General features: G+C 35.5%; 1 protein-coding gene across 2 annotated transcripts in view; it reads left to right on the top strand.

The window, feature by feature from the left end:
• Positions 1-14,964, top strand: part of VPS13C (vacuolar protein sorting 13 homolog C) — a 190,577-nt gene that overhangs the window by 119,174 nt on the left and 56,439 nt on the right. For both annotated transcript variants that reach the window (XM_079768767.1, XM_079768768.1), the window contains exons 47-53: positions 107-216; positions 3,266-3,435; positions 5,251-5,501; positions 6,715-6,944; positions 8,606-8,698; positions 12,026-12,391; positions 12,781-12,867. In XM_079768767.1, the coding sequence (XP_079624893.1) occupies positions 107-216; positions 3,266-3,435; positions 5,251-5,501; positions 6,715-6,944; positions 8,606-8,698; positions 12,026-12,391; positions 12,781-12,867 (1,307 nt within the window). The remainder of the gene's footprint in view (positions 1-106; positions 217-3,265; positions 3,436-5,250; positions 5,502-6,714; positions 6,945-8,605; positions 8,699-12,025; positions 12,392-12,780; positions 12,868-14,964) is intronic.

Below are 14,964 nucleotides of genomic sequence, written 5' to 3'. Positions count from 1 at the left end.
TGATATAAATTTAGGATAATAAATTATTCTAACTTTTAAAATATAACTAAAATCATACACCTCCCTAAAAGTTTTTTAATTTTCATATTTATGTTTGAACCATCAGAACAAGATTTAGCAGACTCACAGCTTTCTATGGATCAGAGTGTCACTCTGCAATTTGACTTTCACTTTGAATCTCTTTCCATTGTTCTTTACAACAATGATCTCAACCAGGTATGTACTAACTTTCTGTATTTAGAAATAAATCTTAAGCTCTTTATTGAATTTGGAATATTGGCATTTTTTGATATGTTTATTCATAAAAATTAATATGTCTGTGAAATTCTGTTTGGACTACAGAACATATATTTGTCTTGCTCTTTGACTTCACTTTGTTGGTGTTGTTAATACTACTAGGAAAAGGCAATTTTTTAATTTTGTTCTACGTAACATTAACACTAAAACACTTAAATCCATCACTAATAGAAGAATGTTATACATGAGGAACTAATTATATGCACTGTTTTATTATATAGCTTGATACATAAGTATATATAACTATTTAAGGAGAATAACTTAGTAGTGGCTTTGGAACCTTAGGGGAATATTTTTTAAATTTATGATTATTTATGATATATAAGCATTAGCTATGTTTTTATTGAATAAATTTTATATGTAGTAATGTGTTCAGAATACTCATTAATGAATTGAAGAACCAAGGTCCAGTACCATAATTATTTGAACTAAATAATGTATCAGTGGTATTTTTAGAAAGCTATTTTTTATTATGTAGTGTCTTTTTAAAAAAAATTAATCTTTATTGTTGAAAGTATTACAAATGTCCCCTTTGTTTTTTTTCTCATTGACCTCCTCCACCCTGTACCAACCCCTTCCAGGCCTTAGATAGTATCTTTTAATAAATATTTTTGGTTATTATAAATCATGCATATAATAATCATAATACCAATAAATTACATTGATTAATACCCATAACATATTCTAATTATGGGCTTATATCTGTTGTTAATGTCCATTTATATGTTATCTTATATTTTATATTATTTTCTAAAAATTATGCAATATTCATACATTGTTACTGTTGAGCCTTGGCTACTATCTGTCATTTGTACAACAAACTGCCTTAATTTCTAATGTTTAATGTTAATTAAAAGATCAGAAAATTACCTTCTGGAAAATTAATAGTTAAATATATACTTCATTTCACTTAAGGTACCATCATTCCACTAGTTGCCCATTTTTAAAATCTGTGTCTGTTTATTTCCTTCTTTGTTGACTTTTATTCATTTAGACACTGATTACTATCAGTTTTTTCTTTGATTGAACATTTGTCCTTTCCTGTCAATTCTCACTGCTGCTTTATTTGAAACATCTTAGCTCACAATTATAGTACCACAAAGGCTTCCTTGTTTGTTACTCTTTTTCTTTTTATCCATCCTAGATATTGGCACACGTTCAGCTTCCTAAATGATTTTCATGCAATTTACAACTTCCCAGTGTTATGTGAATTTTGTCTTACTAAAAAAGATTCAGTGGTTCCAAGTTGTCTACAACAATATCTGTACCACAAATATAAGTATATTGTGATCAGTAGATGTGTCACAGTTCATTTCTGTTAATAGCTACAAATCAGTAGTTTGTGCCTTGGCTGCATGGCTCAGTTGGTTTTGGAGTGTCGTCCTGTACACCAAAGGGTTGCGGGTTTGATTTCCAGTCAGGGCACATGCCTAGGTTGTGGCATGTGTGGGAGGCAGTCGACTGTTGTTTCTTTTCTCTCTCTCTCTCTCTCTCTCTCTATCTCTCTCCTTCTCGCTCTAAAAATCAATAAAAATATATCCTCTGGCTAGGATTAAAAAAACAACCCACAAATCAGAAGTTTTTGAATTATTTACATTCTTAAAAAATGTATTTTTTATTGATTTCAGAGAGGAAGGGAGAGGGAGAGAGAGATAGAAACATACATGATGAGAGAGAATCATTGATTGGCTGCCTCCCGCACACCCTCAACTGAGGATCAAACCTACAACCCAGGCATGTGCCCTTGACCAGAATCGAACCTGAGACCCTTCAGTCCACAGTCTGACGCTCTATCCACTGAGCCAAACCAGCCAGGACTATTTACATTTTTATAAATTAAAGTCATTCAAAGTTCGCTGCTAATAATGTCATTCTGACCCACTTGCATGCAGTGTACTCTCTTAAGTGAGAGATGTGGAGTTATAACGTGTGCCCAGAATTGCACATCACCAGTACCCCTCATAAGAATGTTATGGTCTGTAGTGAGCTATCAGGACTAAAGTTCTTTAATTAATTGAAGACTTTTTTTTCTTTGGTTGTTTGTTTGGGTTTTGTTCTTTTAAAGTCTGGGCATACCTACAGAATTTGGAGCTATGTGTTTGGTGACATAAAGATTGAGGTCCTTTTTCCTATAAATACATTTTAAATCTTTAGGATTTGAGACCTCTCCAGTCCTCATTCCCTAGCATTCTTTAATTGGACTCTTCAAGCCTAAGCAGCCTGTACCTTGTGCCTTCAGAGCATCTTGTATAGTTTGTTCATGTTTTCTCCTTATCTAGATTGTCTTCTACACTTCTTAGCCTGCCTAATCCCACTCAGTTTCTGAGGCTCAGTTACGTCCCACCTTCTTCATGAATTTTTCCTGGCCCACAATGATCTCTTTGACCCTCTGAGCTTTTGCTATTTATATTCTTTACCTAATCACTTCATGTCCTTTGTGGAATATGGGAGGATATAAATATGAACAAATAAATAGCTACATGTCTTTTTTTTTTTTTTTTTTTTCATTTACAACTTACAACATCTCTTTGTGATGTTTGTTGCAATGTATTTTTTTTTTCTTTTCAGTTAAGGTATAAGCTCACTGGCTCACCTACCATGCCTTATCCTTTCTTGTAAACCTCATAATTCCTGTCATGGTGTTTTTTACAGAAGAACTCATTAAATATTTATTAGTAAGAATGAATGATTGACAAAAATATCTTCTGATTATTTTTATTTGCCATGAACTGATAAATTTTTACATATTAACTGTTGTTGAAGATTAGCACACATATATGTATTTATTTGCATGTACATATACACTCATGAAACAATATTATTCACTGTTCTGTTTTTTGTGTTTCAACACCCATTTTTTTAAAATTTGTGATATTGATTTGCCTTTAATTTCTTAATTAAAATATGTTTACAAGTAATTACATAATATTTAAAGTTAATTGATTCTTTTGCTTGAAATATACCACAGGAGTCCAAACTTTCATTTCATAATGACAGTTTCCGGCTTGGTGAACTCAGACTACACTTTATGGCCTCTTCAGGGAAGATGTTTAAGGATAGTTCCATGAATGTGGGCATTAAACTTAAGACATGTACCCTGGATGATCTAAGAGAAGGCATTGAGAGAGCAACATCAAGGTTTGTCGTTTCTGAATTTGCTGTACATTATTTAAGGTTGACATTACACCTTTCATTTGCTACCAGGCATTGATTGCTAGGCTTGGGATGATCAAAAGAGGTCTTTGGTCATACTGCAATTTGAAGAGTATCAAGAAGTAGTGCTGACATAAAATTCAGTTGCTTTAAAGTTTGAATTAAAGGCAAGTTTAATAATAAAATGGAGTATTCTTAAAAGCAGGAACCAAGAGAATATAAGAATTTTAATAGTTAAATCCACATGGGGTGGCCCATTGGTAATGTATTTTTCTAAATTGTTCCCAGTGGGCAGAATCTTTTTTAAAAGCCTTAAAATTATATATAAACTTTTTTTGGTCTTATTTATTTTGTCTATAAACAGTTCTGTGAAATTTCTCTCAAAGTTTTAATAGAAGTGGAATTCCTCGAATATTCATATTATCAACACATTTTTGAAAGATTAACTTATATTAGCCTGCTATAGAGTGAGGAATGTGTAACTTTAAATAGACTAATGATGTTTTTATTTCTTTCCCAAATAATGAGACACAATATTTTTGTCCTTAAATTTTTTTTTGAAAAACAAAACAACAACAAAAAACTGTGCTGCTACCTAAACTCAGATTCATATTGGATACTTCTGAGCCCTTTGTTCTTCTAAGAGATGAATAAATGAGAAAATAATGCTGCCATGCATCCAGCTTTTCGTTTTCATATTTCATATTTGAGGTGGCTGTCCACAGCTGCCTAGCCAATGGTGATTAAAGGCCATCATCTTTTTGGTAGTCTGCTCTTTCCAGCACATGTCCTGTGTGGGAATTATCATTGTAGTCAGTTGATGAACACTGGCTGATTTGAATTATATTGAATACTTTTGGACTCAACTTGTATAGGATGATTTTTGGAGATAAGGAGGAGGTTTTATTTTGGTAAATAATCTAAAGAAGTGCCCTTTAAATTTTGTGGGACAGCGTTAATGTGTTTAGCTAATTGTTGAAATTTCTTCCAACACTGATTGTTTTTCTAGTATTGCATTATAATAATAAAATATCCTGTAATTGCCCAATAATTTGAATCTTGCTGTAGAGATAAGGAGACCATGTTTTGAATGCTCATTAGCTAATTAGACTCTAGTTAATAGAGGTCTGTTTTCTGTTCAGATGAGAAAGTAAGATTAAGATATCCTACATAATAAAAAGGTAATATGCAAATTGCATCACTCCGCTACGTCCACGATTGGGCCGGCTGAAGGTGCTGGGAGCGGGGACTCAGGGTGGCTGATTGGCTGGCGGGAGGAGTGGGGGGCGGGGACTCGCGAGTCCCTGCCCGCCCCCCTCCTCTCACCTTAGGCCGGCGCTGCAGGAGGACCCATGGGGCTCGCAGAAGGCTCTGATGGTGGAACTCAGGGTGGCAGATTGCGTGGCTGCCGGCATCAGTTTTCCGCCAGCACCAGTTTTCCTCTGGCCACCTGCCGATCGGAGCACCTCCAGCCAGCGCCATCGGCCACCCCGAGTCCCGCCCCCAGCCTTCGGGAGGTGCTCCGATCGGTGGGTGGCCAGAGGAAATGGCGCCAGGTGGCCAATCTAGCTGGCTGGAGGCGCTTCGAAACACGGGTGGCCAGAGGAAAACTGGTGCTGGCAGCCAGATGAAGGAAAGTCTATTGCACGAAACTTCGTGCAACGGGCTTCTAATATATATATATATGAAATATATAAGGTATGTATATATATATATACACACACATATATATGTATAAGAACATTTTCATCTTTTAAATTAATCTAGCAGGAACAAAATAATGAATGTATATTTTTTCAGAATGATTGATAGGAAGAATGACCAAGATAACAACAGTTCTATGATTGATATAAGTTACAAACAAGGCAAAGATGGAAGAAGTCATCTTGATGCTGTTCTTGACAAGCTGTATGTATGTGCCAGTGTGGAATTTCTGATGACTGTGGCAGATTTCTTTATCAAAGCTATGCCTCAGAGTCCAGAAAATATGGCAAAAGAAGTACAGATTCCACTGCGACAGACTTCTACAGCAAAACTCAAGATAGAAAAAGGTTAGCAGAGCTTCTCTGTCATAGATGACAGCTTGTATATTTTAACAAAAATTACAAGTAGGCAAAAAAGTGGAGACTAAGAATGTAAAATTATTCTTTAAATTTTAAACATATTTTATAGAAAAATTTTAGTAAGCATAGATTTTTAAGAAGAGGTAGAGTATAAAAAAGAGGTAGAATATCTATCTATCTATCTATCTATCTATCTATCTATCTTTCTATCTATCTATCTATCATCTATCATTAGGAACCAGGAAACTATTGCTCCCAACTCTGCATTACATTTCTTTACTCATTCAGAAAAGAGTGAGTTAATCTGTGTCTGTGGTTCCCCTTCTTATAGAAGGGAAATTTTTATTCAAAGAAAATATTTGGAAGAATTATAGCATATTGAAGAGCAAATTGTACATATGAAAGCAGAAGGTGGGGTGTTGGAAGACAGCATGATGCCCTGGACATCACCTTAGATTCCTTCAACTCAGTGGAATGCTTGCAAATGACTAGTCTGTGTACACTGAAGTCACTTCCTGCTGTATTAATTCTTTATTCCAAAATTACCAATACATCAGTCATTCCTATGTTAAGTTACAATTCTCTGAGGTCAGGTATTTTTCTCTCTAATGTATAACCAGTAAGATTGGAAAATTACTATTTACTGGCAAATTCAGAATTTTCTTTTTTCATTTACCTTTACTAAACAGTAATCATATCTAATATCTTTGTATTCGTGTGTACATTTAATACACTTATTCTATAGATTGTATACAGTATGTACTTTATGGCAAAAAATCAATTAAATAGATATAATGGTCTGTCTATTTTATTATTATCTCTTATCTTCTTTGTGATATTTCCTTCTCCTGTTTCCCCTCCTTGCCCCAGAAACATAACCTAATAATATACACTTATGTGTATATACATGTACACACTTTAAGTCTGATATAAATAACTTCAAAACAAGGATATCCCTGCTAGGTCAAAATGGGAATGGTCTTCTGATGACAGGGATCAGCTTCCATTATCCTGCTCAATTATCGTTTGTTAATGATCATTCATTATTAGTATGTTTCAGTAATTTATTAATATTGTTAACTTTACCATATCCATTAAAGCAGGATATTAGAAACAACTTAGTATTAACTAGATAGCATGTACTCAAGCAACAAGATTTACTTTACTGTAACTTTTCTGGTTCCTATTATTGTTTCTTCAGATGACTCTGTGAGACCAAATATGACTTTAAAGGCCAGGGTCACAGATCCAGAAGTGGTGTTTGTTGCCAACCTGACAAAGGCAGATGCTCCTGCTCTGACAGCCTCATTCCAGTGTGACCTCTCTCTATCAACATCCAAACTCGAACAGATGATGGAGGCTTCTGTGAGAGATCTTAAAGTGCTCGCTTGCCCTTTTCTCAGAGAAAAGAGAGGAAAAAACATTACCACAGTAAGAATTACCATCTGTATATATATATAAAAGCCTAATATGCAAATTGTCCCTGCAGGAGTTCGACCAGGAGACCGATCACTGGCTATGACGTGCGCTGACCACCAGAGGGTGGCATGGAATGAAGGAAGGCCCTGGCCGGCAGTCGGCAGCCAGGAAAGGGAGGCCCCGGCTGGTGGCCGACAGCTGGGGAAGGGAGGCCCTGGCCGGCAGCTGGAAGGCCCCAATCGGCCCTGATCGCTGGCCAGGCCTAGGGACCCTACCCGTGCACAGATTTCGTGCACCGGTCCTCTAGTATATTATAAGCTTAGATTGAAGGATGGCAGAAATGATTGATTTCATAGAATCCTAGAATGTGAGAATTCTGTAGGACTTTAGAGATTATTTACTGACAAACTTGAGGTTTAACAGACCAGGATGTTAAATTCCAAAGATGTTAAATGATTTAGCCATGGCTGCTAGTGACAGAACTGGTACTACCTCCAGTCTGGTTTTCTTTTCATTATGCCATCTTTTGAACTGTATTTGAATTTTAGTACAAATCAATGTGCCTTTTCAGCTGTTTCTTTTTTCACCAAAGTATATCCAATGAATGAATGAATGAGTATTAAAATCTTGAAGTTTATAACAAAAAAATTCAGTTGGACTTATATGATCAAAAGATGTTGTGTTTTGCTGTATTAAAAGTTATATTCAATTATATTTTTACATTGTTGAAAAATATTATTTTAGTAAAATTATCAAACTGTTTTTTTAATCGCAAATTGATAGTTTTATGTTATGTGACCCATTTGTAGTGTTTTAAACTAAAAATCTGTAGGCAAAGTGACTTTCATAAAGAAGTGTAGTACTAGGCTTAGTCTATACTTTATCATGAAACATTTTTTAGTGCGATCATCTCCTTTTGATATGTCACAGAAAGCTCTGTTAATCACTCCATTAAATGCTCATCATAATGTTTTTAAAATGAAAGTTTATGTAGTACCAGTTCCCCCATTCAATTCAGGTACAAGGTTATTTTATTTATTTTGTTAATGATATATGAGAATATGGGCTTCATGGTTTTAATAAATCAAGATTTGAAATTTATTCTAATAAGGACCTTATTATATTCAAGACTTAACTTTTATTAAGCAATCTGGAAACTGTTTATTTACCATCGTCTTTTTTTAAAAGGTATTAACAGAACTATTTGTTGAAAGAAACAATTTCGGGTGATTTATCAGTCATAAAAATTATAATGACATAATTTCATTTCCTCGTGTACCTCTTTGCAAATGTCAGATCTTATCACCATCTTCAGCTCATTTTAATAGATACCTTAAAAGTAGATTTTACAGTGGGCATCATTTAAAAGATATTTAAGAAAAGTAAACATTTCAATTTCCAATAGTAAATGTACATCATTAGTTAAGAATTTGGCATAAAGAAATTAATCGGAACTCTTCTTTTAATTTAAATTCTTTATTGTAAGTTCTTTAACAATGTTCATAGACTTGGATTACTTTAGAAGAGCTCTCACAAGAGCTTCTCAGCTAATTTGCCTTTTTGCTTTTGGTTGTAGACTGTAATTAAAAATGTTAAGTAAGATGTTCTTGTGTGTTACATATATAACAGTTCTATTACTAAGAAAATGTGATTTTTCATTTATTTGTATCTAGGTCTTACAGCCCTGTTCTGTATTTATGGAAAAATGTGCATGGGTTTCGGGAAAACAAAATATAAATATTGTAGTTGGAGAATTTATAATTAAGGTTAGTGCCTATTATCTTATTTGGGTGAAAATTATTTTTCTAACAATATCTTTTGATATCTCATAACTAGACCATTATGCTAGTCACATATTTGGTAATTAATAAATATGTCTAACATTAAAATATATTTTTTTGCCTTAGCTGGGTTGCTCAGTTGGTTGGAGCCTCATTCCATGCATACACCAAAAGGTTATAGGTTTGATTCCCGTTCAGGACACATACCTAGATTTTGGGTTTGATCCCTGGTCAGGGTGTGTACAGGAGTCACCTGATAATGTTTCTCTCTCATTCTCTCCCTTCCCCTCTTTAAACATATCTTTAGGTGAGAATTTAAAAAATAAAATAAAATATATTTTTCTTTAATGCAATTATTTGTTTCTACTTTCTTTGCAAAAGTACTTTCAAATATCTACAAATGATCAGGATAGTTTTTATCAATTATATTTTATGTGTGTGTTGGGGAGATTGGGTTTGGAGAGAGAGGATAGATGGGATGGTAAGAGAAGGGAAGAAAGAATAGAAAAATGAGGTTTTTATTTATTTGTAATGGTTATTTTTAGGCTTTTTTGTATAATTTGATTGAATGCAATAATTATGTGATTAACTTTTATTTGGCTTATGAAATGTTTATAATGACAGATGTATGCTAGAAATACATTTTTAGTTTTTTTTTTTAAATCTCTTACATTTAAAGCAGTCTCTTTTCTCCATTGACATTCATATTCTTTAAGTATGACTTTATGACCAGTTATAAATGGAAGATATAGAATAATTTCCTACATTTATTTCTCTCTCTGTCCAAAGGACACAAAATTGAGGTGGCTAATGCCAATTTTGCTAGTAACTTTACTATATAGGTAAATAAGCAATAGCAATTAAACCAAGGCTCAAACAAAAGTTATTTGAATTACCATATAAATAACAATGCAGTTTTCTTTTAATATTTTAAAATAATGGATAGTTTAGATTGTATTTTGTTAACAGATTTACTTTTTTAAAGGCTTAAAGTAGTAAATGAGGAAGAAACTGAATTTGCATGCTCTTTGTCTAAGGCACCAAGGGGGATTGTCTTTCCATTTCTTTGTATATCAATTTATTTATTTAGTCAACAAACATTTTTTGAACTCTTACTATGTGCAAAAAATCTCCTGTACTTGGTCCTTGCCTTCAAAAACTTAATGACATGAGCGAGAAAGCAATAAATCAGAGACTCCAGCTTTCAGTGCTAGAGGCATGCACTAGGTGCTGTGGGAGAACAGTCAGGGGTCCTCTGGCTCAGACCAGGACATCTGGAAAGCTGTCTCTACATGGGGCTACTTGAACTGAGCTTTGAAAATCTGAGGGAGGTTAGACGGAGAGAGACAGGAGGGGTTATCCATACAGAACTGACAATATTCACAAAGGCAGAGGTGTGAAAAAACCTTTAAGGACCTAGAGATGTGCCCATATGCCTGGAGAGAATGGTGTGATGGAATTGTAGGATTGAGAGCACTAATTATAGGTGACATTAATAAGGTAACTGAAAAAAAAGAATTCAGTTGACAGGTAAGTTGGGAGCAGTGCATACTAGATCCTTCTTTTGGTGAAATAGTCATCTCTTTAGCATATTAAACAAGTAAGCGTTGTGAGAATGAACAATAAAAGAATCCATTTAACTTATTTAACCCTGTATGGCACAAACTTTGGGAAACCAGCCAATTGATTAGATTAGCACTTTTCAGCCATTTTCATCTCATGGCACACAAACTAATTACTAAACTTCTGCAGCACATCAAAAAATATATTTTTTTGCCAATCTGACAAAAAATAGGTATAACTTTGATTTATTCACACTGGATGGCTATTGTTGTATTGACTGTTGTCATTTTTTATTTGACAATTTAAGGAAAAAGAGGTCAGTGCCCCTAACTAAATAGTCAGGTATTGCATGTTTTAAAAATTCTTATTGCATACCAGTTGAAAATCGCTGGATTAGATAGCGGCTCACAATGAACTTTGTGTCCTAAACTAAAGAGAGTTTGAATTTTATTCTGAAAGTTACGGGAAACTGTTGAAGATTTTAAGCATAGGAATGACATGTCCAGATTTGGGTTTTAGAAAAATCATGTTGGTGGAAGTGTGGAGGGTGGGCTGAGAGGGTGCTGACTGGATATAGAAGACATCATTAGTGTAGAACTAGGGCTTAGTGATAGGAATGAACAGGTGGGCAAAGGCACTATTCAAAGATAATAAGAGGTAAAATTTGCAAATCTTGGGGAAAGTGAAAGGGTGGGTATCATAGTGATTCTCTGGCTTCCTGTTTCAATAAGACAAATGAAAACCATGTATAAATCTTTTAAAAATATATATTTTTATTCATTTCAGAGGAGAGAGAGAGATAGAAACATCAATGATGAGAGAGAATCATTGTTCAAGCCTGCAACCCTGGGCATGTGCCCTGACCGGGAATCGAACTGTGACCTCCTGGTTCATAGGTTGACACTTAACCACTGAGCAACACTGGCCAGGCACCATGTATAAATCTTGATGAGGATCACACATGTTGGTTTAGTTAATGCCGCTGGTTGAAAATGAAAATTTCAATTACACTTCTGCTTTTTTCTCCTTATATATCATTATTTTACTCTGAATTGATCAGTGTAACTAGGTTTTGACAATCCTATATAATAAAGAGGTAATATGCAAATTGACCCCCACACCCTCGCACAAGATGGCTGCCCCCATGTGGTCAAAGATGGCCACCACAAGATGGCTGGCAGGGGAGGGTAGTTGTGGGCAATCAGGCCAGCAGGGGAGGGCAGTTGGTGGTTACCAGGCCAGCAGGGGAGGGCATTTGGGGGTGACTGGGCTGGCAGTGGATCAGTTAGGCATTGATCAGGCTGGCAGGAGAGTGGTTAGGGGGTGATCAGGCTGGCTGGCAGGCAAACAGTTGGGAGCCAGCAGTCCCAGATTGTGAGAGGGATGTCCGACTGCCGGTTTAGGCTCTGGCAGTCAGACATCCCCCGAGGAGTCCCAGATTGGAGAGGGTGCAGGCTGGGCTGAGGCTCGCCCCCCTCCCCCCCGCCTCAGTGCACGAATTTCGTGCACCGGGCTTCTAGTTGATGTATAACGTTAGTTATTTAATTCCAGAGTAATCTGAGCAGAATTTATTGTTATGAGGTTAATTAACTTGACACATGATTTTGTGTGTTCTCTCTTATTTTCTTTAGTTAAGACTTTAGTATATTTAAATTTTTAATTAGTTACTTTTAAACTTCTGTATTTTGTATTAATTCTTCTCATCTGGGAAAGTTTATTCTAAACATTTTTCTGCTTTCTTTTTTAAAGATTTCACCCATAATTCTTAATACTGTGATGACAATCATGGCTGCTTTGTCTCCAAAGACAAAAGAAGATGAATTCAAAGATACATCTAAGGAAACAGGAAATCTTTGGGGTGTCAAATCTATTAGTGATTATAACTCTTGGTTTCTTGGTGTTGACATGGCAACAGAAATAACGGAAAATTTCAAAGATGTTGAACAGCCATTGATAGAGGAAAATTGTGCTGTTGCCGTAGAGTCAGTTCAAGTTACCTTAGAATGTGGACTTGGTCATCAAACTGTACCTTTATTATTGGCGGAGTCAAAATTTTCAGGAAATATAAAAAATTGGACTTCCCTCATGGATGCTTCGGCTGACATGACACTAGAGGTATGACCACTTCATTTAGAATCTCCACAACCAACTTTTCAAAAGTACCATTATAAAACTAAGTTGTGAGCATTTTTGGTTTGTATATGGCCACAACAAATATATATATGAATTCTGATGTTTAATCTGTTGATTTGTGGTATTGGTTATTATTTTTAAAAGATTCTTTGGCTAAATAATTTGTTTAAAAATTTTTCTGCTTTCTTTTTTAAAGATTTAGAGTAAAGGAAATAGAGTAAAGGAAAATGCACCTTCTTTGTATATATTCTTTGTGTCTTTGTTAAAATGGCTTTTGACATAAAACATTAATTACTTAATATTTTTTCCTACTGATTATAGAAATACAAAGTTAAAGTTGAAAGACTCATTATAATTCTGTGCCTTTTTAGGTTCACTATTACAATGAAACCCATGCTGTTTGGGAGCCATTGATTGAGAGAGTGGAGGGAAAGAGACAATGGAATTTAAGGCTTGATGTAAGGAAAACAAAATATCTTTGTGTAGAATGACACTGTGTATATTTCTGTACATATTTTAATGCAATAATTCTCAAGATGTGGTCTAAGATCCTTGAGCCCTATTAGGGAGTCCAAAGGGGTCAAAACTCTTCATAGCAATATTCAGACGATACACACCATTATCTTTCTCATTCTCTCATGAGCATACTATGGAGTTTTCCATAGTATGCTAAGAGACTAAGCAGTATTGCAACAGAATGAAAGCAGAGGCAGAAATGAGAATCCACCTGTCTTCTCTTAGGGCAGGCTCTAAAGCAATGTCAGTGTCCCTCTTATCACTATATAGCTTTATATTTTTAAAATTAAAAACTTCTTTTAATTGTTGAGAGTATTACAGATGTCCCCCATTTCCTCCCTTCTCCCTCTCCACCCAGCTTCTGCCATTCTCCAGGCCTTCGTCTATCCTATATAATAAAGAGCTAATATGCTAATTAGACTGGACAGTGGAACGACTTTCCAGAACCACCTTCCAGAACTACCAGTGGGTGGGGGGCAGGGCCCTGAGGCAGCCAGGGCCGCGAGGGCCGAGCCCCTTGCACAAATTTTGTGCATCGGGCCTCTAGTATAGTTATAATAGTTATTTTCTATTAAAATGTTATTCATGTTAACTTGTAATTGTAATTTTTAAATGAATAGTTACAATTTTCTCAGTTTTAGTTTCTATACTTGATCTTAGCCAAAAGACAGCCATAGCTTTAGTTTCTAATAGAGTACATATTGATAGATATAATCTACATAACATGAAGCTCTTTGGGATCCTCAATGATTTGAGAACTGCTATACTAGTTCACAATTCTTTTGTGTTATCTCTGAATGGTGCTTCTTGAGAACACTTCAGAAGCCTAGATTTCAAAAGTGCATTTTTCTAGATTAACAGGAGCATGAACAATATACCCTTAACAAATTTCACAACACACCTTTCTGGCAGTCTGACTGAAGTGTGAGGCACTGAAATGGACTCAACCAATTCTTATTTCATTATTTATTTATTTATATTTTTAATTATTTATTTACTAGAGGCTCAGTGCACGAAATTCATGCACTCGCGGGGGGGGGGGGGGTGTCCCTTAGCCTGGCCTGCGCCCTCTCACAGTCCAGGAGAGGCTCCCGCCACTGCCGCTGGGCTTGCCAGCTATGAGCCTGGCTTCTGGCTGAGCGTCTCTGCCCCCTGGTGGTCAGTGCGTATCATAGTGACTGGTCGTTCTGCCATTCAGTCAATTTGCATATTAGCCTTTTATTATATAGGATTTTTTTTTTCCTTTTTACTAAATTTATTGGGATGACACTGGTTAACAAAATTATACAGGTTTCAGGTGCACAATTCCACAACACATCATTTGTACACTGTATTATGTGTTCACCATCCCAAGTCAAGTCTCTATCACCATTTATTCCCCCCCCCATGCCCTCCTCCACCTTCCCATCACCTCCTCCCCCAGCAATTACCACACTATAGTCTGTGTTCATGATTATGTTTTTATTTTATTTTTTATTGAGTTTATTGAAGTGACATTGTTTAACAAAACCATACAGGTTTCAAGTTTACAACGCAATAAAACATCACCTGCACACTGCTTTGTGTGCCCATCGCCAAAGTAAAGGCTCTTTCTGTCCCCATTTATCTCCCCTCTACCCTATTAAACCTCCCCCATTCCTCTTTCCCTCTGGCTATCACCATACTGTTGTCTCTGTCTATGTGTGATGTCTATCTGTCTATCTGTTTAGTGTTGGTTTTTTTGCTTAATCCCTTCACCTTTTTATTCACCTGTCCTCCCAACACTCCTCCCCTCTTACAGCTGTCAGTCTGTTCTACATATCTATGCTTCTGTTTCTGTTTTGTTTGTTAAGTTATTTTGTTCATTATATTTCAGATATAAGTGAGATCATATGGTGTTTGTCATTCTCTGACTGGTTTATTTCACTTAGAATAATATTCTCCAGGTCCATCCATTCTGTTGCCAAAGTTTATTTGCCAAGATCTGGAAACAGCCCAAGTGCCCATCAGTAGATGAGTGAATAAAAAAGCCATGGTACATTTACATAATGGAATACTAG

This window comes from Cnephaeus nilssonii, assembly GCF_951640355.1.
Source record: "Cnephaeus nilssonii genome assembly, chromosome: 4".
NCBI lineage: Eukaryota > Metazoa > Chordata > Mammalia > Chiroptera > Vespertilionidae > Cnephaeus > Cnephaeus nilssonii.
Note: the sequence above shows the minus strand (reverse complement) of the source record. Positions and strands in the feature narration are given on the sequence as shown.